The 24,064-nt window shown below is 50.8% G+C and overlaps 1 protein-coding gene across 1 annotated transcript in view; it reads right to left on the bottom strand.

The window, feature by feature from the left end:
* Positions 1-24,064, bottom strand: part of SLC15A3 (solute carrier family 15 member 3) — a 134,252-nt gene that overhangs the window by 41,863 nt on the left and 68,325 nt on the right. The window contains exon 2 of the mRNA XM_085651463.1: positions 20,987-21,288. Coding sequence (XP_085507589.1) covers positions 20,987-21,288 — 302 coding nt within the window. The remainder of the gene's footprint in view (positions 1-20,986; positions 21,289-24,064) is intronic.

Raw genomic sequence — 24,064 nt, 5'->3', positions numbered from 1 at the left:
CGACGGCGTCAGCAGGGCTCCGATGTTCCAGGTGGTTCAGAAAGGGTTCACAAGAAGGAGCCGCGACGCAGTCAGCAGGGCTCGTGATGGTTCCGACAAGAGTTCTTCTCCGTAGGGTCAGCCGCGATTCAATCAGCAGGGCTCTCGACTCCGGGATACAACTGCCGAGCTGTGGTGGGGTCGCCCCAGATATAGGTCTGGAGCCCTTTGATGTCCGGACCTATGCGCCCGAGGGGGCGGAGTGGCCGGGTGGAGGTGGCCAGACGCCCAGCAGGAGAGGCGCCAGGCCCATGGGAGTTGCAGGGCGATCACACCTCGAGAGGGGAGGACAGTTGGGGGTCCCATCGATACTGTCCTCCGCCGGGGGCGATGAATGGTTCCTGCGGCACCCCCTGGCTAGTTCGTGGTGCCTCGATGTCGGGGCTTCGCTGGGGTCGAGGCCGGGTTGAGCGGGGTCGCGCCGGCTGGTGCACGGTGTGACGTGGATGCCAACAAGATGGCGGAGCCACGAGGAGTATGCGACCACGTGCAGCTCCGGGTGAAGGGCCTTGGTGCAGTTCAGACGGGTGGCCCGTGACGGCCGGGGCGGGGAACGGGCACAATCCAGGGGGTTAAGGACCACGCCACGAGGCCGGGTCCAACAGGCGTCCCCCCCCAGCCGAAGGCATGGAGAGTCACCCATCTCCTTGGGGATTCTCCTCGTCAAGGCGGAAGAAGCGGGACAGGCCGTCGGCGTTGGCGTGGTCATTGCCGGGCCGGTGTTCGACGTCAAAGTCCATCCCTTGTAGCGAGATGGACCACCGCAGCAGCTTGGGGTTCTCGCCCCGCATTTGCATTAACCATTGCAAGGGCCGGTGGTCGGTCTGGACCCGGAAGTGGGTGCCAAAGAGGTAGGGCCGGAGCTTCTTGAGGGCCCATACCACAGCGAAGGCCTCACGCTCAATAGTGCTCCAGCGTTGCTCTCGGGGCAGTAGTCGTCGGCTGATGAAGGCCACTGGTCGGTCGAGCCCCTTTTCGTCGGCTTGGGATAGGACGGCCCCGATCCCATACTCGGAGGCGTCCGTCTGTACCACGAACTCCTTCTGGTAGTCCGGGGCCTGCAGCACCGGAGCAGTACACATGGCTGTCTTGAGGGTGTCGAAGGCTGTTTGGCAGCGGGGTGTCCAGTGTACCTTCTTGGGCTGCTTTTTGGACGTTAACTCTGTGAGGGGGCCAACAATGCTCCCATAGTCCCGGATAAACCGCCGGTAGTATCCGGTGAGGCCCAGGAAGGCCCGGACAGCGGTCTGGGTAGTGGGGGGTTCCCAGGTCTGGATGGCATCTATCTTCGCTTGGAGGGGGGCCACCTGCCCGCTCCCCACTTGATGGCCCAGGTAGGTCACGGATCCGTGGCCGATTTGACATTTGCTGGCCTTGATCGTGAGCCCGGCCCGCTGGAGGGCGGCCAGGACGGCCTTCAGGTGGAGGAGGTGCTCGGCCCAGTGGTTGCTGTACACGGCAATGTCATCTAAGTAGGCCGCGCTGAAGGCCTCAAGCCCGGCCAAAACCTTGTTCACCAGTCTTTGGAAGGTGGCCGGGGCGTTCTTCATTCCGAAGGGCATCACCCGAAAGTGGTAATGCCCATCCGGGGTCGAAAAGGCGGATCTTTCTTGGGCGCCGGGGGTGAGCTGGATTTGCCAGTACCCGGCGGTGAGGTCCAGCGTGCTTAAGTAGCGAGCGGCCCCTAGACGGTCGATGAGTTCGTCGGCCCGGGGTATCGGGTATGCGTCTGTCTTGGTTACTGCATTCAGGGCTCGGTAGTCCACGCAGAATCGCAACTCCGGGGGGTGACCGGGAGCTGCGGCCTTGGGCACCAGGATGACAGGGCTGGCCAACGGGCTGTCGGAAGGCTCGATGACCCCCAGGGCCAGCATCTTCGCTACTTCGGCCTGGATGCAGGCCCGCACTCGGTCAGGCACCCGGTAGGCTCTGTGTCGTATGGGGGGGGCTCTCCCCGGTGTCGACGTCGTGGACGCACCAGTGGGTCACCCCCGGGGTGAGAGAGAAGAGGGCTGCGTAGTCCCGCAGTAATTGCTGGCAGTCGTTGCGCTGTTCCGGGGTCAGGGACGAGGCGAGTTGGACCCCTTCGACCGATCCATCGTGAATGTCGGATTGCAAGAGGTCGGGCAAGGGCTCGGAGTCGTCCTCGCCCCCTTCGTCAGTCGCCAGCAGCAGGCTCAGTTCGGTCCGGGCGAAGTGGGGTTTTAGCCTGTTAGCATGTAGGACCCGGAGGGGGTTCCGGGGGGACTCCAGATCGACCAGGTAGGTGACGGGACTTTTCTTCTCCACCACCTTGAAGGGCCCGGTCCACTTGTCCTGGAGGGCGCCGGGTTCGACCGGGGCCATGACCCATACTTTCTGACCTGGCTCGAATTCTATAGTAGAGGTGTTGCGATCGTACCACCGCTTCATGTCCTCCTGGCTGGCCTCGAGGTTGGCTTCGGCCATGGCTCGGAACCTGCGGGTCTGGTTTCGGAGGGTCAGGAGGTATCGGTAGACGTCAGGAGGGGCGCCTCGGGGCTTCATCTCCCAGCCCTCCTTGACCAGGCTGAGCGGTCCGCGGACCGGGTGTCCATACAATAGTTCAAACGAGCTGAACCCCAGGGACTTCTGCGGGACCTCCCGATAGGCAAACAGGAGGCAGGGCAGCAGGACATCCCATTTCCGCCTGAGGGGTTCTTCCAGGCCCTGGATCATCCCTTTTAATGTTCGGTTGAACCGCTCAACCAGTCCGTTCCCCTGAGGGTGATAGGGGGTCGTGAACTTGTATGTGACCCCGCACTGTTGCCACAGGGACCGCATGTACCTGGAGATAAAGTTTGTGCCGCGGTCGCTCACCACTTCGCTGGGGAATCCCACTCGGGAGAAGATCCCCATCAAGGCCCGGCCTACCACAGGGGCCGTTATAGTTCTTAGCGGGACCGCCTCCGGGTACCTGGTGGCGTGGTCCACGAGGACCAGGATGAAGCGGTGGCCCAGGGCGGTTTGGGGGTCCAGGGGTCCCACAATATCGATTCCGACCCGTTCGAACGGGGTGCTGACGGCTGGAAAGGGCTGGAGGGGGGCCTTGACCCGACCCCCCGTCTTTCCGCTGGCTTGGCAGGTCTGGCAGGACCGGCAGTGGTTGTCCACATCTCTCCGCATCCGGGGCCAGTAGAAGTGGGTCACCAGACGACTGTACGTTTTGTCTTGCCCCAAGTGTCCGGCGAGGGGCACATCATGGGCCAGGTTGAGAAGGAACTCCCGGAAGCGGAGGGGGACCACCAACACGCGGCTGGCCCCGAGTTCTGCTACTTTCTGTTCACTGTACAACAGGCCCTCGGCCCAGTAGATCCAGTGGGTGCCGGTCTGGTCACCGTTGGCTTGCGCGGTCGCCTGTTGTCGGACCCCTTCGAGAGAGGGACAGGACTGTTGTTCTTGCTGGAACTGCTCTCGGGTGGGGCCCCCTTCGTGTCGCCATTGTGTCAGCTCTGGGAGGGCGCTCGGAGAAGCCATCTCTTCGGGGGAGGATTCGCTGGGTCCAGGGTCGGTGTCCGCCTCCTCCTCGCTGCTGGTGGGAGGGGGTGTGAGCCCCTCGGGTTGGGCGGTCCCGGAGGTCGAGGATGAGCGGGGGGCCTGGGCGGTCATGGACCGGGTGATGGCGCAGGCCCAATCAGCCAGTCCCAACATTCGGAGGTGCTCTCGTCGCTCTACTTGAGCCCAGGGGGAACTTTCCAAGTCGTTCCCCAGGAGGCAGTCGACCGGGGCGTCGTCGCGCACTGTCACCTTCAGCAGGCCCGTCACCCCCCCCCCCCACTCGAAGGGGACCAGGGCCATCTGGCATAGGCTTTCACTGTTGTCGGCCGTCCGTACGGGGCACAGCACATTCGGTAGAATCTGTTCAGGGGTCACCAGGTGGCAGCGGACAGCGGTGATACTGGCGCCTGTGTCACGAAGGGCTTCGGCCCGTTGTCCATTGACCGTGACCTGCTGCCGGTACTTCTGGGTGTTGGTTGGGATGGGGGTGCAGGGTACCATCTCTCGGCTACCCAGGCAGACCAGGGACATGGCTGCCGGCTCCCACTCAGTGTTCTCTCGGTCGAGGGCCTCCTCTTCCTCTTCTCCTCCCCCCAAGGCGGCGGCTGTCAGCTGCCGGGGCGGGGGCCCGCCGGCCCCGTTTCTTCGGTTCAGAGGGCAGGCCGGATCGCTGGCAAAGTGTCCGGTTTGTTGGCAGCCGTAGCAGGTCACTGGTGGCCGTGGTCCGGGTCGGGCCGGGCCCACCCTTCGGGCTAGGCTCGGGGAGAGATGTGGCTGCGGTGGCCCTCGAGGGGGGCTCCTGGGGGCCCCGGCGGGAGGGTCTCGGTTCCTGTTCGGTCCTCCCCCCCCCCCCCACCGCGCTGGCGGGGGGTCCGTTGGGGTTCCTCTGGTACTCCCCCATTGAGTTCCGGGGGACCCGGGAGTTGACCCATCGATCGGCCTCAACGGCAAGTTTTCGCGGGTCGGTCATTTTGCTGTCGAGGAGGTGCTGTCTCAGTTCCACGAAGCAATTGTTGGAAAGGTGTTCCCACACGATGAGGTCGACCAGCTGCCCGTAGGTGGTTACTTTGCTCCCTTTGATCCACCCTTCTAGGGCCCGACTGAAAAAGTCCACATATTCCACCCATGTGGTACCCGGGATTTTCTTGCAGTCTCTGAACCGCTGGCGGTACATTTCCGCTGTTAGCCCGTAGCGGGTGAGCAGGGCCTCCTTCATGTGATCGTAGGAGGTCATCACCTCCTCCGGTAGCTGGAGCAGCGTGTCCCGCCCCTCACTCAGGAATCGCCCCCACAGGCCCGCGCCCCAGTCTTTTCGGGGCACCCGATGAGAGGTCATGGCCACCTCGTAGGCCTTGAACCATTGTTGGATGTCGTCATTCTTGTAATACTCCTTGACGACCTCTTTCGGGATATGTACCTTGGCCTCGGAAGGCGGTAGAGTGTCTCTAGTACTGGGGGTGCCGGTCCCTCCGTTCTTGGCCTTGATCTCGAGCTCCTTGAGACTGCGCTCGTGCTCAAGAGTTAGTTTCTTTTCCTCCAACTCCCGGTGTCGTCTCTTCTCCTCTAGCTCTTCTTGAAGGCGCAGCTGCTCTAGGGCCAGTTTCTTTTCTGCCAGCTGGAGTTCGCCGTCCAGCCGCAGTCGGGCGAGCTCTAGCTCGTGGCTCCGGACCTTTTCCCGCTCTCGTATTTCTTCTTCGGAGAGGCCGGTTTCTAGGCTATTTCTTCCTCCGGTTGCCGGAGTCCGTGCGGTTGCTGTGGTCTCAGTCTGGGGCAAGGGCCCTTCTTCCTGGGAGGGGCCTGCCCCGGCCTCCAACCATGCCCTCAGAGCTTTCTGCATCTCCTCTTTGGTACCTAGGCTGGTGGTTGCAATGCCTTTGTCTTTGCAGAACTGTTTTAATTCTTTGTGCGTATATTCTTCCAGCCGTTCGGGCTGGAACTCCATTGTCGCGTTGTTTTCCTGGCTGCTCATGATGCTGTTCGTTTGGATGGGTAGCTAGTGGGTACTGGCTGGTACGTACTGCGTTCGGCTCGGATCCCGTCGCTGGCCACCAAATGTTGGAAGGCGGACCCCGAGGAGTCGGTGCGACCACCAAGGGGGGCCCTCACTCTGCACGAAGTAGCCGAGCGCTGCCGAGAAGTCTCCTGAGAGATCCTTCTCCTATCACGTACTAGCACAGTAACACCACCACACAGGACTCAAGGAGGTTGTCTTGTGACAAGCAATTCTTTATCAGCAATAAAAAGGTTACGAGGTCAATATTTACACGAAGGGATCGAGGGATCCACCAAAAGTCTCAGTGTCTCTTTGGAAGGGTCGGGGTAGCGGGACAGTCTTTGGCAGGAATGCGGTACGAGGGTACCTGGGGCCCAGTTCTTATCCTCAAGCTGGAGGACCTCCGGATCTCGGATGGGTCGAGCCGCGACGGCGTCAGCAGGGCTCTGGCGTACAGTTCGTGGAGAGCCGCGATCGAATCAGCAGGGCTCTCAAGATGGTTTCTGCTCAGCTCGAGCCGCGACGTCGTCAGCAGGGCTCCGAGGAAGGTTTCAGCGAGGTTGGGCCGCGACGGCGTCAGCAGGGCTCCGATGTTCCAGGTGGTTCAGAAAGGGTTCACAAGAAGGAGCCGCGACGCAGTCAGCAGGGCTCGTGATGGTTCCGACAAGAGTTCTTCTCCGTAGGGTCAGCCGCGATTCAATCAGCAGGGCTCTCGACTCCGGGATACAACTGCCGAGCTGTGGTGGGGTCGCCCCAGATATAGGTCTGGAGCCCTTTGATGTCCGGACCTATGCGCCCGAGGGGGCGGAGTGGCCGGGTGGAGGTGGCCAGACGCCCAGCAGGAAAGGCGCCAGGCCCATGGGAGTTGCAGGGCGATCACACCTCGAGAGGGGAGGACAGTTGGGGGTCCCATCGATACTGTGAATGGTTCCTGCGGCACCCCCTGGCTAGTTCGTGGTGCCTCGATGTCGGGGCTTCGCTGGGGTCGAGGCCGGGTTGAGCGGGGTCGCGCCGGCTGGTGCACGGTGTGACGTGGATGCCAACAAGATGGCGGAGCCACGAGGAGTATGCGACCACGTGCAGCTCCGGGTGAAGGGCCTTGGTGCAGTTCAGACGGGTGGCCCGTGACGGCCGGGGCGGGGAACGGGCACAATCCAGGGGGTTAAGGACCACGCCACGAGGCCGGGTCCAACACTCCCTAACTGATGTATTTACTGTGAACAATTCTAGGTAATATTGCCTCTCATACCCCTGTGTTAATACATATGCATCACTTCAAGGTCTTGGGTGAACCTACACATCACACCAGTCTCCCAAGAACAACATTCCCATCACACTCATCACAGCATTCTTCCAAGATAAACCTGGACATTACACATTTCCACCAACATATTCATCACACCATTTTCACAAAATAAACACGGGCAGCACAGAGTTCCTCCAAGATACACTCCGGCGTCACACCCTTTTTTCCATGATCAAAGCATGGACCATACCATTCTCTCAAGACCAATAGGCGTTGCATGTTGTCTTTCCTAGACAAACATCTGCATCACATGATTCTGTTCAGACCAACATACGCACCACACTAATGTTCCAAAGATAAACACACACCTTGAACCATTCCACGTAGAGTAATATGTTCCTCTAACTGCTCTCCCAAGGCAGACATACACCTCCCAAGGCCAACAAATATCTCATATTGTTCACCCAAGACCCACACGTGTACCACTCTCTTCTCCCAACCATACCATGTGCCTCCAAGCATCCTCGTCAGACTCAAAATACGCATCATATCACTCCAGGAGAACACACGTTACACCATTCTCCCCAGACCAGCATATGAACCACACTGTTCCCCATCCTCTCCCAAGGCCAGCCTATGGGAGCACAGAGTTATACGATCTGTGTTTCTATTGGACAGTCCATGTTGCAAACCCTCCGTTATCTTAGCCCACTCTTCTGGCTTACTCCCTCACTTGTTTTCCTCTCCTCTCACTTTACCTGAGATGGAACCCCTGGCGCACGTAATGCTCTTTCAACCTAATGCACCTGCTGCACGCCCTTCTGCGGGAGCTCAACTTGCGCATGGGTTTTGAACCTCAGAATAAGGAACCACATGCTACTTGTGCATGTTTATCCTCTTTCTGAGGAACACAAATTAAAAATGTCTGCTACTTGCCCCAATTCTGACTAATGAAAACCAACCAAGTGACAGATGGATTCCTTGAATCATTGCAGCGATTGGCAATTCCACTGACCTGATCCCCAGTCCAAGGATTTTTGGCCACCATGCCACCTCAAACAGGAACCGAACATATGCAAATCAGCCCTGCTCCTGCTCCAATAGCAAGAGTCTGCAGGCTGAGCTGCTCTGCCAGGCCCCCTCTGAACGGGAACACAATCAACCGGGGGTCAGTTCTTACCTCTTTGTCCTTTGCCAGTAGAGGGCAGCTTGAGTTTTCTTGTGGATGATGACTCGCCTCGCATTTCAGGATGGGCTCTTCCTATGAGGGGCCGGGTCAGTATGATTAGCATGAGATGGGCTTCTGTCTAGAGTGGGCAGTGGACACAAGACAATGGGCTGGAATGTCGCCCAGAGCGATTACCAGTGGTTTACAATTTGCAAGCATTCTTCCGTTCACGTTTTGTGTCTTTGATGTAACGCCCACTATGGCAAGGGTACACCCAGACTGTGCCACGGGATCTGAGCCATGACTTGCTGATGAGCTTCGTAAACCATTCTGGGGGTGCTGGAATTCTCTTCCGGGGGAGAATTTGCCTCGCCGGTCAGGATGGACGGGTCTCTGGAGGAGCAGGCTGGGCACTGATCAGCATAGGGCAGGCCGCTCTCTAGTGTAATATTGAGTGGAAAAAGGAATGGGCTGGAATGCTGCCCAGAACGACTGCCAGTAGTATATACAACGCGTACCCACTCTTCGCGTCACGGTTTGTGTGTTTGACCGACATTTGACTCGCCGCGTCTTGCAGCCAAAAGCATTCCAGAGTCAGTTTGTACCTGAATGATAACCCTGAAACACAGGAGTTTGTGCCCAAAGATGGATTTGCACTGAAGATGAAATCACGACCTACTTATTCATCATGCGCATGTGCCCGACCTTTCAACTTTGACTCCTGGTCATTGGATCTTCTCCTTCCGCCTTGGAGCTCTCCCTCCCCTTGTCCACTCTCCCCTGTTGGCTGAACTCACTTCACACTGTCATTGTGATCCATACAGAAAGATGCCTCGGAGTAAACAGCAGATGCACCAGGCGTCGGATGCACTTTAGCACCTGATGAATGTATGATGAGGACATTTCTGCCTTAGAAAGGCTGCTCCAATGGAGATTGAGGCCACCGTCGCGGATGTGTGTCCTAGCTGCCAGGGCTCCCGAGGGTGTCTGGCTCTACAGGATTGTGAACTTTCGTCCTGGTGTGATATGTTCTGACTGCTTGTATCCTTATTCATGTATAAACTGTAAAGCGCTCTGATACCCTCCGTGGTCATGTTCGTGCTGTAGAAAACTTTCTAAATAAAATAAATAAATCCGCGCACATAATAGGGTAGACGGTCTTTACCTTATTACAACGAGCGCAATGGCGTACTGTCTGGTACGACCGGGTGGTCAAGAACCCGTACAAACTTAGGAGCGAGCCCAAACTGCACTCAGCTCCTAACCTCTGCTCTCCCCACAGCTGTGCTTCCTTTCTTTGGCATTTGGGAGCAGGTTTACTAACTTTTCATGCAGCGCAGCAAAACTGGTGCAAGGGTGTGTGCGTCATGACCAGCATAGGCGTTGTACTGGAAGGCTAACCTCACTGTGTGTAATACTATGCGCAGACATAGCTTAACACTTTTTCTACCTTGTATGTGTGCTCCACAGTGCAGCAAGCATTCAAATTTGGAAAGGTTTAAAAAATCAAAAGATTAACGCCAGCCTCACAGAGGTGGTATTTCTTTGTCCAAAGCCCTGTTCATCCTGGTTGGTAGCCTGTATCTTTGTGTCAAAAACCACAGATGGTTGCATTGGATGCCCAGGTACCAACCATGGTTCGCCCCTTGACGCAAAATACAACAAAGTCGTGCAAAGCGTTTTGCACTGGAAAGTAAATTCCAATTCTACGCTTTGCACTGTTTGCGTCACCTTTGAGAGTGCCTCGCCTGCATCCCCTCGCCCGGCTCTGTGCCAGATTCTCTTACAGACCTGGTGAGTGCTGCTCCCGGCTCTGGTAAGGCGAGTTTCTTCTCCTTCCAAACTTTAATTTCTACTCTGAAGTTAATGCGCGGAATCTGTTTTATACTCCCTATGACTATAATCGTTTTACTCTTATACGGCGCTCCGAAGCCTGCATGGGGGTAGAAGGCCCTATATGAAACTGCTAATAATAATTACCCCAAGACAAAGAATGCCTTGCCCCAGCGCCCTTGTTTGTTCCATCAGAAGTAGAGATCGATTCTTTCTAAAACTCGGCATTTTAATTGATGGGAATAGTCTTCGAATTCTCCAAGCTACTCTTCTCGCCGAGTAACTTATCTCTGATTCATCATGATCCAATGCTGCCCTCTAGTGGGCATTATAGGAAACTGCAACAACACGAGGAAGAATTGCAGATGGTAAACAGCGACGCAGGAGCAATGGCTCCCTGGGTCCTGGGCCCCTTGTCCTGCGACGGTGCTTGGAGAAAGTCAGCCACAATTGGGCTACAGTGGTGGCCTCAGTGCTTCAATTGTAAAAGAATGAGTGCCGCTGCCCAAAGCACAGCTGGTGTAACTGAGTCAGCGCGCAGAATACCAAAGCTTTGCAGTCTGGAATTCACCTTATCCAGCGCTTAATTTGTAAAAGAAAATAGGTGCCAGGGCCCGATCAGGAGGCTCCAGCAGCCTGCACCACCCATCACCCCCACCAGCGCTGCCATTGACAGCACCAACACAAACAACCATCCCACTCCTACAAGTGTGACAATTCAGACTTTTGATATAAATTAAAAAGCATTTACAATGCAATAGGTCTCACCTTTATGTGAGTTTGAGCTACTGGCATTGTAAATGGGAATGTCTTTTATTTATGTTTTGTTTTTTGAAACATAAATAAAAGGCACGCCCCTTTCTTTAGACAACCCGCATCTAACAAAAAGTGCGCGACCGCCATTAAAGTGAAAGCACGGTATGGGGCTCTTTTACAGAAAAAAGCATTTGTTTAAGATGTCAAACAATTTGATTTTTTTTTGTAAAAGCGCCCCATGCCGCACTTTGACTTTAATGGCGGCTCTGCCCCTTTCTTTAAAAGCGGTTCCTGTAAAGAACGGTGCGCAGCCCGCCATTAAAGTGAAAGCGCCGTAGGGGGGCGCTTTTTAAAAAATAAAAGCATTTGCTTGTGTCCAGTTGAAAAACAAATCTTTTTTTTTTGTAAATGCGCCCCACACCACGCTTTGACTTTAATGTTGCCCATGCCCCTTTCTTTGAGATGCAGCTCATCTAACGAAAGGTGCAGCCGCCATTAAAGTAAAAGTGTGGTATGGGGTGCTTTTAAAAATAAAAAGCCTTTGTTAATCAGCATAGCGCGTGCAGAAGTGCCACGCTGTGCAGGAGGCATTTTTGAAAGATAAAGCGCAGCGTCCGCGATCAGGCAGTGTGCTGTCATGAAAACAGGGTGGGTTAGGGAGCGCCTGTCGTGCCTGCAAAAGCAGCTAGATTATAAACATTAAAGAAAATAGTGCTCACAGTCTGCAGATAAAACAGACTGTAACAACACAAGTAAAAAGTCCAGTCCTCATGGGAGGTTACAAATCCAGATAAGGCGTTACTAAGGCGTGACTAACAAGCCTATTAACGAATCAGAAGCAACCATTTAGAAAGGACAGTAGCAGGAGCCAATTAAAAATAAAATGGGCAGAGAGTGGGCGGTGCTTCAAGTCCATACCTGAATAACATAACATAACACGTGTATTTGTAAAGCGCACGTTCACCACTACGGGTATCTTGGCGCTGAATAACAGATGTTTATTGTTACCCAACTCAATAGTACTCATTTTATCGACCTCAGATGGATGAAAGGCTGAGTGAACCCGCCAGGATTTGAACCTGTGACCATGAGGTCGAACACAGGCCCCTGCAGCAGACGCATTAGTCCACTGAGCCACCAGACCCGAATACAGCATGCCTGGCTATGCTCAACCTAAAAATGACTAAATACCTGCCGCCCAAGCTATTCTTATAGCTTTGGGTGGCAGATATTAGTCATTTTAAAGTATATTGGATTTTTAAATAACTGTTGTTGTGCTCATCACAAAATTAGACCAGGATCGCCACCATGTGGCCAGCTCTCATAAGTACCAGTGTTGACAATAAAGTGCCGGTACCGAGCACCGGAAACCATTGGCTCAAATTAAGCACTGCCTTATGCCTCTCTAATCCACTACCAGACACTCCCTCCATCTTAATCTCACTCTTGCATGTTTCTACTTTCTCTATTTGTGATGGTTTTTCTATCCTCCTTCTTTCTGCTTTGTGTCTTCTTCCCTCTCTAGCAATTGGTAAACTTCGGATGCAGGAAAATAACTGCCAGTCACTCAAACTAAGTGCTGGCGATCCCTCCCAGCAACCACTGGCTTACATTAAGCAATGAGTGACCACCATGCCCCTGCAACTGGTGCCACTGCACCTGGTGAACTAATGATGGGTGCGCCTTGGAACAAACTACTCCTACACATTGCATTCAAAATTATGACGATGTCAAAACACACATTTTAGGTCTGTCTGGAGGATTCTCTTTGTAAGCCATAAACAAGCATTGGCATAGCGAATAGGTCTTGCCTTAGGGTGTAAACAACCATTACAATGCAGTCATTACAACGCAACATCCTTTACATCGTATGCCATTACAACCCAGCCATTACAACGCATGTCACTACAATGCTTGCCATTGCAACGCATGCCACTACAACGCATGCCATTACAACGCATTATAAGGTAAGTATTGGAAAGTAGTAATGTTTACCCCTACACTATTTAACACTTACCCTACTGTTGTACTCACTGGAGTGGAAATAGTAATTTTTACCCCTACACTATCCAACACTTACACTACTGTTGCCCTAAAATTATTATGCGTTGTAATGGAATGCGCTGTAAGTGTAGTTTCTAAAAGTACGTTGTGATGGCATGCGTTGTAAAATCATGCGTTGTAATGGATGTTGCGATGTAAAAACTGCATTGTGAAGGCATGTGCTGTAAAAGTTTGCATTGTAACGTGTCCTATTCGCCTTTGAGACCTTGTAAGTGCTTAGCCATGCAACACGAATTATCCTGGGAGGTGTCCCATCAGGGATTTAAGAGGTTTACAATTGCTACACACCGGGTCATGCAGTCTGATTCAGGAATACATGCTTGCCTCAAACCTAAAAAGCTCACAGTGCTAGTTGACCTTAAGAACTCACAAGATATACTCCCAAGAATTTTGTAAGGCCCAAAAATCCTATGGTGTTCCCTTTCAAGATAGACACTGCTTTACCCAGCTCCTGGTTCTGACACACAACTAAAGAAGACAGAATAGAAGCCAAATTAAACATGGTATCAGCCCAGAGAAAGAGGACCGGATATCAGCCCGAACAGGGGCCCCCACTAAAATGGGACGGCTAGCAAAATCTGGAGCATATTTGAGGGGCTTTCCACGGGGTAACACCTTCCCGCCCCTACTCTAGCAGAATGCACAGGCAATGCCCCAGGAGCCAATAGGAAGGTTTTACAGTCAGAGCAACGGCCATGCTCAGGAGGCTGAATGAGTAAATGATCTAGAATCCACTTAAAGTAGAGAGGGTTACCTCCCTTGACACCCACTGCACTGACCTACTCTGGGAGCACATTGGTTCATGGCAGAGTTCATATAGAACACATGACCAAAGTTCAGAGAGGTTTGTGGCCAAACAACTGAGTGCACAAGACTAAAGCTTACCCGTGAGACCCACGAGGGAGGTCCAACTTGCTGCTCAGTCTTCACCCAGTCTAGATTTTGCAAAGGCTGCGTGGGGTGAATATATAAAGTGTTCTCTAAGCAAGAGCCTCACCTAATAGTGCTTTGGACACCTTACACCAGTGATACTCAAATTACGGCCGGGTGGGGGGAGGGAGCTTACGGCCCTCTTAAATTTACATGCCCCCCGAGATGCTGTTTACTTGCTGAGCACTAATATTCAGATAAAATGCTTAATAAACTGGCAAACATTTATTTGCAGGTTAAATCCAGTAACTACTGTGGTGTCCTGCACCACTTAACTTTAGTTAACATGCAAATAAATGCTTGCCCATCTATTTAACAATTGTTTAGACCTCCTTACACAATACCTGACCCCACAGTGCCTACACTGTATCAAGGGCAGCTAATGTCCCTTAGGCAGCGATGGAGAAATAGGTTCTGAGGGTGTGTATAGGCAGTCTGCGGGCACTGCAGCTTCTAGGCGAGGCAGACTGGGTACACCATAGTCTTTTATAGTCCCAGCTGGATGCCAGAAAGTCGATTAACGTTTGCAATCTGGAGGTCTAGGTCCAGGGGTGGTTTAGGCCCGGGGGTTTATGTCGGATGTGAAAAAAGCGGACCAATCGACTTCGGGTGCAAACGTCCGTCCTGCACTCTGTTGATCAACTGCGCACTTCACAGTGCAACAGCGCCCTCAGACGGTCTCAGGAGCACTCACTCAGGGCGCTTTACCTGTAAATATTGCCGTTTAACTCCAGAAGGCATAGTCCCATTATAGGCCCAACACCCCACCCACACCACTACAGAGTAGGCATGCATGAATAAATACACAACACAACTTTTGTTTGGAGAAATTATTGCTGCAGGATTATTCCATGCAAATATGGTGGGTTATCGTGCCAGGCATCAAAGAGGACCCAAAATGGAGGGGAGAGGCCTAAATACCCCCCCAACATGGCGCGCCGGAAATGACGTGCTTGGAGCGCCAGGTAAGGGGACTCCTCCTGGAGTCCCGCAGTAGTAAGGAGGGGGTGGGAAGTGCCCAAATGCCACTAAAGGGGCTGGCCTTTTAGGGTGGCCCCCTGCGGGGGCCGCGGGCAGCCGCATATTGCAGAAATGTTGCACTGGTGCCTCCAAAACAAATACAGTGGATGCCCGGGCTACTTCCTGGAAATATGGCTTTGCAAATGTGTCCATTATAAGTGGAATAGGTTTGATTACCAAAAACAAGACCGCGGTTGCACAAGGGGAATATTACTAGAATGCATGTGAGCAAAAACGAAACATTTCCATCCAGCTGTCGGCAGTGCACTTTCCCCTTTTTTCAATGATAACATTGGCAGGCTCAATGCAGGTTCTTTTCTATTAATCTACTTAGAAAATCTGGTCTCCTACACTGAGGACCAAACAAAAATAGAATCCGAGCCAAGTGCGGCCATTGCTACTGTGAGATCAGAAGTAGATCAGACAGCCAACTGTGTGCCACTGCCCTGGGGCGAGTAGCATGTTACTACTGAGACTGTTTGTGTAATAGCCGAAAACCAATAACACCTACCCTGGCCGCTAATACCGACTTCTGCCGGAATGTAAAATATGGAACAATGTCCCAGTAAGGCACGCTAAACAGCAGCAGATGAACTGAAAGGGTGAATACATCATAAACCAAGGGGTTTCCCTAAACTTACCTCAAGCCACCACTGACCGCTGCGTCTAATTAATGTCTATGAAGTAAATAAAGAGAGGTGGGCAAGTCAGGCTGTGCAGAACAAAAGAAAGGCGTGGCCGCCATGTTTAAAGATATAGGGGTGTGCTGTGCTGATAAAGGAATAAAGCGCGGCGTCCCACTGTAAGGTTTCCCGGTGTTTACGGTGAACAATCCAATGCAGCAACAAAGGTTTAATAAAAACAAAATCAAAACAAAACTCGTAAATCAAAACCATTCTATAAAGCTCCCACCATCGGGTTTCCCTGACGTTAACCCAAAAGAAAAAAAAGAAGTGCAAAAAAAGTAACACGATAAACAAAGGAGTAGTAATACCTGTAACAGGGCCAGTCGCCATGGACAGGAGCCACCCACAGAAACCAGGGATGAATGTAAAAATTGACCAATGAAAGCAAAGGAATTTGTACGAGCACACAAATGAACGAATGGGGGGCGAGAGGCCTCATTAATGCCTAGAGAGGAGATACAACATGCCTCGCAGAGCAACGCAGGCGTGATGTGCTAGGCTCGACCTAAAATGGACCGCTTTAATACAGATTAGGCGCAAACCCTGTGGCCCTTTCAGAGGTCTCCAGTAACCCTGGCTGTGCAGGCCTCACATGTGACTGACTCTGTTCCTGCCCTGCTGCTCTTTTGTAGGCATTGGGCAGAAAAATCCTGACACGAGAGTGACTCAGCCCCTTCCCTGCTGCAGTGTTTCAGATGCACCCATCTGGCTGGACGAGTGCGTCACGTGATTAACTCTCCCTAGATGGATCCATTTCATTATATCTGATCCATTAATTATTTAGAGATTATTCTTGAACTAACTTATTTGAGGTTTTGTGTCCTTTTATTTTTAACTTGCAATTAATTAAGTTTGTTTTTATAATGTAGTTGGCAATGTTGCCAAATAACATATGCACCTATATCTATCCATGTGTGTGTGTGTGTGTATCTATACATATATATACATATATATATACACGTGTGTATGTATATAAACTGAAAAAACAAAGGTTAAAGCGACATTCTAGTTAGGTGAATATGTCAGTGACAACATTAATGTTTTCAACAAAAAAAAACGCAGAAATACACCAGTTATAGTAAGCAGAACTTGTGACCCCACCTTGCATAGCTTATGGCCTCACATATTACATCACTCATGACATCTTATATGACATCACTGATGACATATCAAATTACATCATTGATGACATCATCCAATGAGTGCGTCAGTTTGTTGTATAGGATGCATAGTGGCGGGTCACTACCATATTATCATTCTATCGTATTTTGTATGGCCTGTGTCTAGCTAATGGGTGTCAGTGTTTACAAAATCATGAGCGTCGAATGGATCATAGGCGTGTAGAGGCACTGAACACGTTATAAATCTTTGAACTGAGGAATTCCTGCTTGGTTATAGTTAGGACTGCATTTCCATAGGAAATGCATTTTTTGTTTTGTTTTCCTAATAACTTTGGCTCTGTTTGACAAATCTTCACAAAACATTTTTTTTAAATAAAAGGTCTTTCACCTCTGTTCCACCTAGAAAGTTTCAGGGTGCACAGTCAAGCAAAAGGCCAAAAAAGGGAATGGTCCCAAAACATGTTTTCTTAATTTATTTTTGCATTGGAACTTCAGACTCAGCTACAGCCCGAACCGCTGAACGGATTTACACCAGATCTGGCAGGAAGCTGGACCTTGGTGCAGAAAGAGTACGTTTTGTGATTTGGTGTAAATCCACTCAGTCATTTTTGAGTAATTAATGCTCAAAAACTTTGTGTATGCCATGCTGCGGAGGCTTCGTGGACCCAACAGATCTCTTGGAAAGATCGGAAGGGTTGCCACCACATTAACAACGATGTGGCTCAGCCCGAGTCCTAAAACAAACATGAAAAAAGACAAAGAGGCAGGGTAGGGACCCCCTGACCTCCTAGGCCAGGTGGTGGGGTGTCAGAAAGAACGACAGAGTGGCAAATTAAAAAAAAATGCAAGCTCCCGCACTATACAAAAAATACCTCGGGTGGGCCAGGGCCAGGGAGAGTGGCACATACACCATTTAGCAGGAGGGAAGCACCTGGTCCCCCTCCCCAAGAGGCCCCAGGGACGCCTTCCCCTTGGGCTGATATTTTAATAAAGGAAGGGAGTTGGGCTGCGTGGCCGCCCTCCCCAAGCCTAAATGGCCCAAGGACCCCATCCCCCATGCCCAAATAAATGAAGAGGACGGAGGCCAACCCGGAAAAGGCCCCGAGGACCCCATCCCCCATGCCCAAATAAGTAAATAATGCCAGCAGGTAAACATAAGCTCGCTCCCGTCCTGTGGGAGCATTTTTGAATCTCCAGCTTTGCTGGAGTAAACATATCTTCTCTGCCCGCGCCGCTGCAGGCCGGGTGGGAGCATACTTCTGTTTCCCTGCTTGCACTCCTGTGAGCAGGGAGACACAGATTGCTCACGCTCAGTGGGAGCAAGCATAAACAGCTGCTCCTGCCGGGCAGGACCGATATTGACTCCCGCAGTGTGTGGGGAGCGAGCTTGGGCCGCATGGCCTTAGGGCTACCCCCGCCACTCCCATCTTGCTGCTTGGTGGGTGATCCACCTATAATTGGGACAGACCCCAGGGTATGGGATTCTCATGACCTATTAAGGAATGGGGAGGAGGGCTGCATGGCCCCCTCCCTTTTCTATGGCAATGGGCCCCAGGTGGTGGGGTCTCCAAGGCCTATTCAGGCTCGAGATGGGGGATTGTGCGCCTCCTCCCTTGTATTTAAGTAATGGCCCTATGGGTTGTGGTCCCCATGGCCCTTTGTGGGTCGGGAGTGGAGGAACATGCACCCCCATTTACAAATATGTTTTGGCCCTGAGTGGCTTGGGGAGGGGACCTCATCCCCCTCTCCTCTTTAAAAATAAAAGATCTCGGTAGACCTGGCACCATTGGCGTGGGTCTCCCTTCCATTTTTCGCTTTTGTCTCCTCTGTGTTTGCCGGTGTTAGATGCTCTGGGCGCAGTGCCACTGCCATTTAGTGCCACAGCGCGAATGCTCCCTATTGTAAATTGACTATATGTATTGGTATACTCCTAATTGACCCGAGGAACATGATAGAAAAGTCGAATTTAGTATGCCTGAGCTCCAAATAGTAAAGTGCATCTTTTAGTGACGATTATTTCTATATTCTGTGTTTAAAACTACCACTTTTAGAAAGTGGGTATTTTCTTGCCTAAGCCTTCCCATGTGCTCTGCTGTTATGTGTGTCGGCCGTCTGGTTTTGGAGGGTCAGGGCAGGCTGAGACCGACCTGGATTAAACAGAGAGATCTGCAGTTAGAGTATGGGGAGGGGTGACCCGTTGATCTGAGCAGGGCTGAGCCTGGCAAGGTGAATGATGGCTCCACCTCCCACTGTGCGTCTGATAGCAGACCCCCTCTCCCTGAAAGGCAGGATGCCGCCTTGTAAACAAAGTGCTCCAGGACCACACCAAATTGGTTCTGGCTGGGTTCAGTGGCTTGTGACTTTTAAAAACAAAGACTTTTGGGTGTAAATATCTGTGCTAAAACCCCTACACGGTGTGTTACTTCTGGATGTCAAGACGAACCTCTGTCCGTGTAATGAGAGGGAAAGGACTTTGAAACTTTTATCCATCTTGCTGAAGCAACTACCCAAGGGCCTGATTTGAGCTTGCCTCCTGCTGAAGTCTCAGGGACATTAGACTTCACCCATCAGCCTTCCGAATTCCTATCTGAGAGGGATTCTACTCGCAGGTGAGGCACTTGGTGTGGGCAAACCACTCCCCCCCCCCTGCTCCTGTGTGAGCAGCCCAGCCCCACCCTGCCCGCAAATCAGCAGGAACAAATAAAATGGTAATAACAATAAGTTATGATCATTTTATTTTTCCATCAGTTACACTGCTTAAAAGCAGTGGGGCGACGCTTCTCCGCCTTAGTAGAGGAGCCGCCACTGATCTATGTATTCCTTGAAAAACCCAAAGGGTTAAGTGATGTTATAGTTAGGTGAAAATGTAAATTTAAATGTAACATTTTTAAACTAAAAAATACTGAAATTCACCAGTTATAGTTTTAAGTAACTATAACTCGCTGCCCCACCCTACACAGTGATGTCATGAATGATGTCCTTTCAGATGTCATCACTCATGCTATCAATGATGTCAGAGAACATGTGATGAGTGATTTAATATGTGAGGTCATAAGCAGTGCTTATACTTACTTCAATTGACTATACCTGGTGATTTTCACAGATTTTCTGAAATTCCGCAGTTATAGTTAACTGAAGTTATTCAAAAGAATTCAAATAGTATCCTTCCTCGACCTCTCTTCCAATTCCTAGTCATTCGGGTTCTACATTGATTGCAGTCTCTTGAATACTGCAGAACGAAGAAGTCACAGATGGCCTGGTAACATTTAGGGCCCCATTCACAAAGGTAAACTTAGACCTGAAGTTGAACTTCAGACCTAAAGTCGAACTTTACACCTGAAGTATAAGTTTAGACCTAAAGTCTAAGTTTAGACCTGAAGTCTAACTCTAGACCAAAACTCTAATTTTACTACTTTTCGATATTCACAAAGGTAAGTTTCTTCTAGTAACTTTACTACTAGTAAACTCACTAGTAGTAACATTACTAGAAGTAAAGTTACTATTAGTAAAATAACTAGTAGTAAAATTACTAGTCGTAACTTACCTTTGTGAATACCGAAAAATAGTAAAGTTAGACTTTTGGTCTAACTTCACCTTTGTGAATTAGGCCCTTGGTCCCCTGAGCAGGCTCCACTCCTTTCAGTCCGAGGTGCAAGCACTTGTCCTAACACACACACTGACGTGAACAGCACTGCACTCACTGGTGGGCCTAATGCTATCTTCATGCCTCTGCAGGAAGTCATCGATGCAGCGGTATGCACTATAGCCAACCACCGCAAATATGGCTACACCATTACAACCCTTAAAAATCTCCCGGTCCGCTTTTATGTCACATATCAAACACCTGGGCATCATCTACATGGCAGTCCCTTTGACTAACCAGACTGCCATCCATATCTGTCTGCACCTGCACCACACACCAAAACAATGATGGACCTGGAGACACTGAAGACATGAAAAGAAGAAGACCGGTCTTCTGCTAAGGCTCCAACCTCTGGAACACGCTTCTTCTACAAAGGCGACTGTCCCTCAAACTCCTGGCTTTCCTCACTCTATCAATTCATGTTATCCACAGCGAATCACTTGGCTCCAAATGTCCGCTTAGAATGAGTTAGCTGCATATTAAAGTGCTGTGTAAAAGGAAGAAACGCCTGGAAAGTAACTCGTTTTACCCTTAATTACCAAGTGCTACTGTTTATATTGTTTGGCCTAAGCCCTACTAAACAAGTTACTTTCCTTTCAGCGACAGTCCCACACAGGCCAGACCACTGTGAGAGCCATCATTTCAAGAGATGATTTTTGGTCAAGCAAAACTAATGGAGGCTAATGTAAACAAGCTGTAACTCTAAGAATGAATTAAGGATGTTATAAACAGTGGAGCCTTTTATTTCAGAGACTGTAGGACTATAAAGACCACTGGATATGTTAGGATTTACCCTAGCATCCAGGATCCATCAAATACATCACTGCCAATATTAGCAGCTAGAGCAGAGACGGTCTCTTCAAGCACACAGGTAACTGATGCAGCAGGCTAGCGGCCTCTTCCTGTTCCACACTTGCCGGGCTGGGCAGCTTGACTATGCTACTCAGTTCCTAAGCCATATTGCAGCTTACCTGTTATGCGTCGTCTGGTCTGGGGTCCCCCTTCGTGATCGCCAGCAGGACGCCAGGGACGCCCTCACCATGGCCGGTATTCTACTCCCGGTGGGAGGTTTCGTGATGAAGTAGGGTGCAGCCAAGAGGAAGACGAAGAGTGCCAATGCCACAGAAATGGCTGGGATGGCATAGCCAATCAGGAAGTTGACGTTTTGCTGGATGAAGGACACTAGTAGGAGAGCCAGGATAGCACCAATGTTAATGCACCAGTAGAACCAGTTGAAGAAACGTCTGGTGGCCTCCGGCCCTCTATCCGTCACCTGCAGAAAAGAACCAAGAGATGGTTACCGATGAGGATACATTGGGAGATACTCAGTCTTTCACCGCACAAATTAATCTAGGGAAGGTTACACATGAGAATATAATGGAATGTCCTCCGTCTCTGAGCTGCACAAATTAACCAAGAGTAGGCACCAATGAGGATACAATAACATAGCCTCAGTCTCTCACCTCTACAAGACAGCGGAGGGAAGATTGACGATGAGGATACAATGGGATATACTCAGTCTCTCACCTCTACAATAGCGCAGAGGGAAGATTGACGATGAGTATACAATGGGATATACTCAGTCTCTCACCTCTACAAGAGCGCAGAGGGAAGATTGACGATGAGGATACAATGGGATATACTCAGTCTCTCACCTCTACAAGAGTGCAGAGGGAAGATTGACGATGAGGATACAATGGGATATACTCAGTCTCTCACCTCTACAAGACAGCAGAGGGAAGATTGACGATGAGGATACAATGGGATATACTCAGTCTCTCACCTCTACAAGAGCACAGAGGGAAGATTGACGATGAGGATACAATGGGATATACTCGGTCTCTCACCTCTACAAGACAATGAAGAGTAGGGCACCAATGAGGATATGATGGGATAAGTCAATCCTTCAGCTCTATAAGACAACCAAGGGAAGATCGCCTATGAGGATACAGTGGGATTAGGCCTGGGTGGAGTTTGCGGAGTTCCGCTATGCGGAACGCCGCGAAGCGACCAAAAAACTCTGTTTCGCTATGCAGAGTTCTGCAAGCGGTGGAGTGCGTTGTCACACCGTTTGGGCTGATTTTTACCGCCGGGTGTTTGTCCGGTACTGGAAAATCAGTGCAACATGAACCAAGCGCAGTGCAAGAGGGTGCTGCTTCTTTCTGCCACTCCAGTAGATTTTCTAATCGAGCTGCAGCTTCCTCAACATGAACGGAAGGTTTTTCAATGCGAGTGGTACCAGCCATCCGTCGACTGCCCATGCTGAGAAATCTCACCGGGAGGTGCTCTGGAATAAGATTTTCCTCGCTCGCAGTCACCAACGTAACTTTGGTGAGCGCGAGCGAGGAAAAAACTCTGCTCTGCTACATGGAGCACATTTTTTTTTAGAACTCTCCATGCTAAGGGGAGCAGGAAAAACTTCACGAGCGGAGCAGAATTTCAAGCTCAGGCCTAAATGGTATATATTCACTCTTTCAACTGTAAACGATAACCCAGAGTAGGCACTAATGAGGATACAATGGGCCATCCTGAGTCGTTCACATCTACAAGACAACCCAGAGTAGGCACTAATGAGGATACAATGGGCTATCCTGAGTCGCTCACACCTACAAGACAACCAAGAGAAGGCACCAATGAGGATACAATGGGCTATCCTGAGTCATTCCCATCTACAAGACAACCAAGAGTAGGCACCAATGAGGATACAATGGGCTATCCTGAGTCGCTGACATCTACAAGACAACCCAGAGTAGGCACCAATGAGGATACAATGGGCTCTCCTGAGTCGTTCACATCTACAAGACAACCAAGAGTAGGCACCAATGAGGATACAATGGGTTATCCTGAGCCGTTCACATCTACAAGACAACCCAGAGTAGGCACCAATGAGGATACAATGGGTTATCCTGAGCCGTTCACATCTACAAGACAACCCAGAGTAGGCACCAATGAGGATACAATGGGCTGTCCTGAGTCGCTCACATCTACAAGACAACCAAGAGTAGGCACCAATGAGGATACAATGGGCTGTCCTGAGCCGTTCACAGCTACAAGACAACCCAGAGTAGGCACCAATGAGGATACAATGGGCTATCCTGAGTCGTTTACATCTACAAGACAACCCAGAGTAGGCACCAATGAGGATACAATGGGCTATCCTGAGTCGCTCACATCTACAAGACAACCAAGAGAAGGCACCAATGAGGATACAATGGGCTCTCCTGAGTCATTCACATCTACAAGACAACCCAGAGTAGGCACCGATGAGGATACAATGGGCTATCCTGAGCCGTTCACAGCTACAAGACAACCCAGAGTAGGCACCGATGAGGATACAATGGGCTATCCTGAGCCGTTCACAGCTACAAGACAACCCAGAGTAGGCACCAATGAGGATACAATGGGCTATCCTGAGACATTCACATCTAAAAGACAACCAAGTGTAGGCACCAATGAGGATACAATGGGCTATCCTGAGTCGTTCACATCTACAAGACAACCCAGAGTAGGCACCGATGAGGATACAATGGGCTCTCCTGAGCCGTTCACAGCTACAAGACAACCCAGAGTAGGCACCAATGAGGATACAATGGGCTATCCTGAGACATTCACATCTAAAAGACAACCAAGAGTAGGCACTAAAGAGGATACAATGGGCTATCCTCAGTCTTTCACCTTACAAGAACACGAAGAGTAGGTCTCTTTGAATAATACAACCGCAAAACCTATATGTCCTATCACAGAGACATACGTTAATCCTTTGGTGCAATGAACCTGCAGGAGTATTTATAATATGATATCCTAGAATAGAGGTGGAGGACCCCATCTGACTTCCATTTATTTAATAGAGCTGCTCAAGTGTAGGCCTGTGTCCCCCCAGGTGAGATTCAGACACCCTCTCTGCTTGTGTGACTTTGTATTCCTGGGCTACTTACCAGAGGCATTTACCTGGTCATTCAAATATTATTGAAATGTCAAATATCCTGGCCAATCACCTGCAATTGGACTTTTAAGAATGTTAGCAGCGGGTGATGGGGAGCACGGCTTGC

Source organism: Triturus cristatus, chromosome 4_1, assembly GCF_964204655.1.
Source record: "Triturus cristatus chromosome 4_1, aTriCri1.1, whole genome shotgun sequence".
Taxonomy (NCBI): Eukaryota; Metazoa; Chordata; class Amphibia; order Caudata; family Salamandridae; genus Triturus; species Triturus cristatus.
This window is presented reverse-complemented; position numbering and strand designations above follow the sequence as displayed.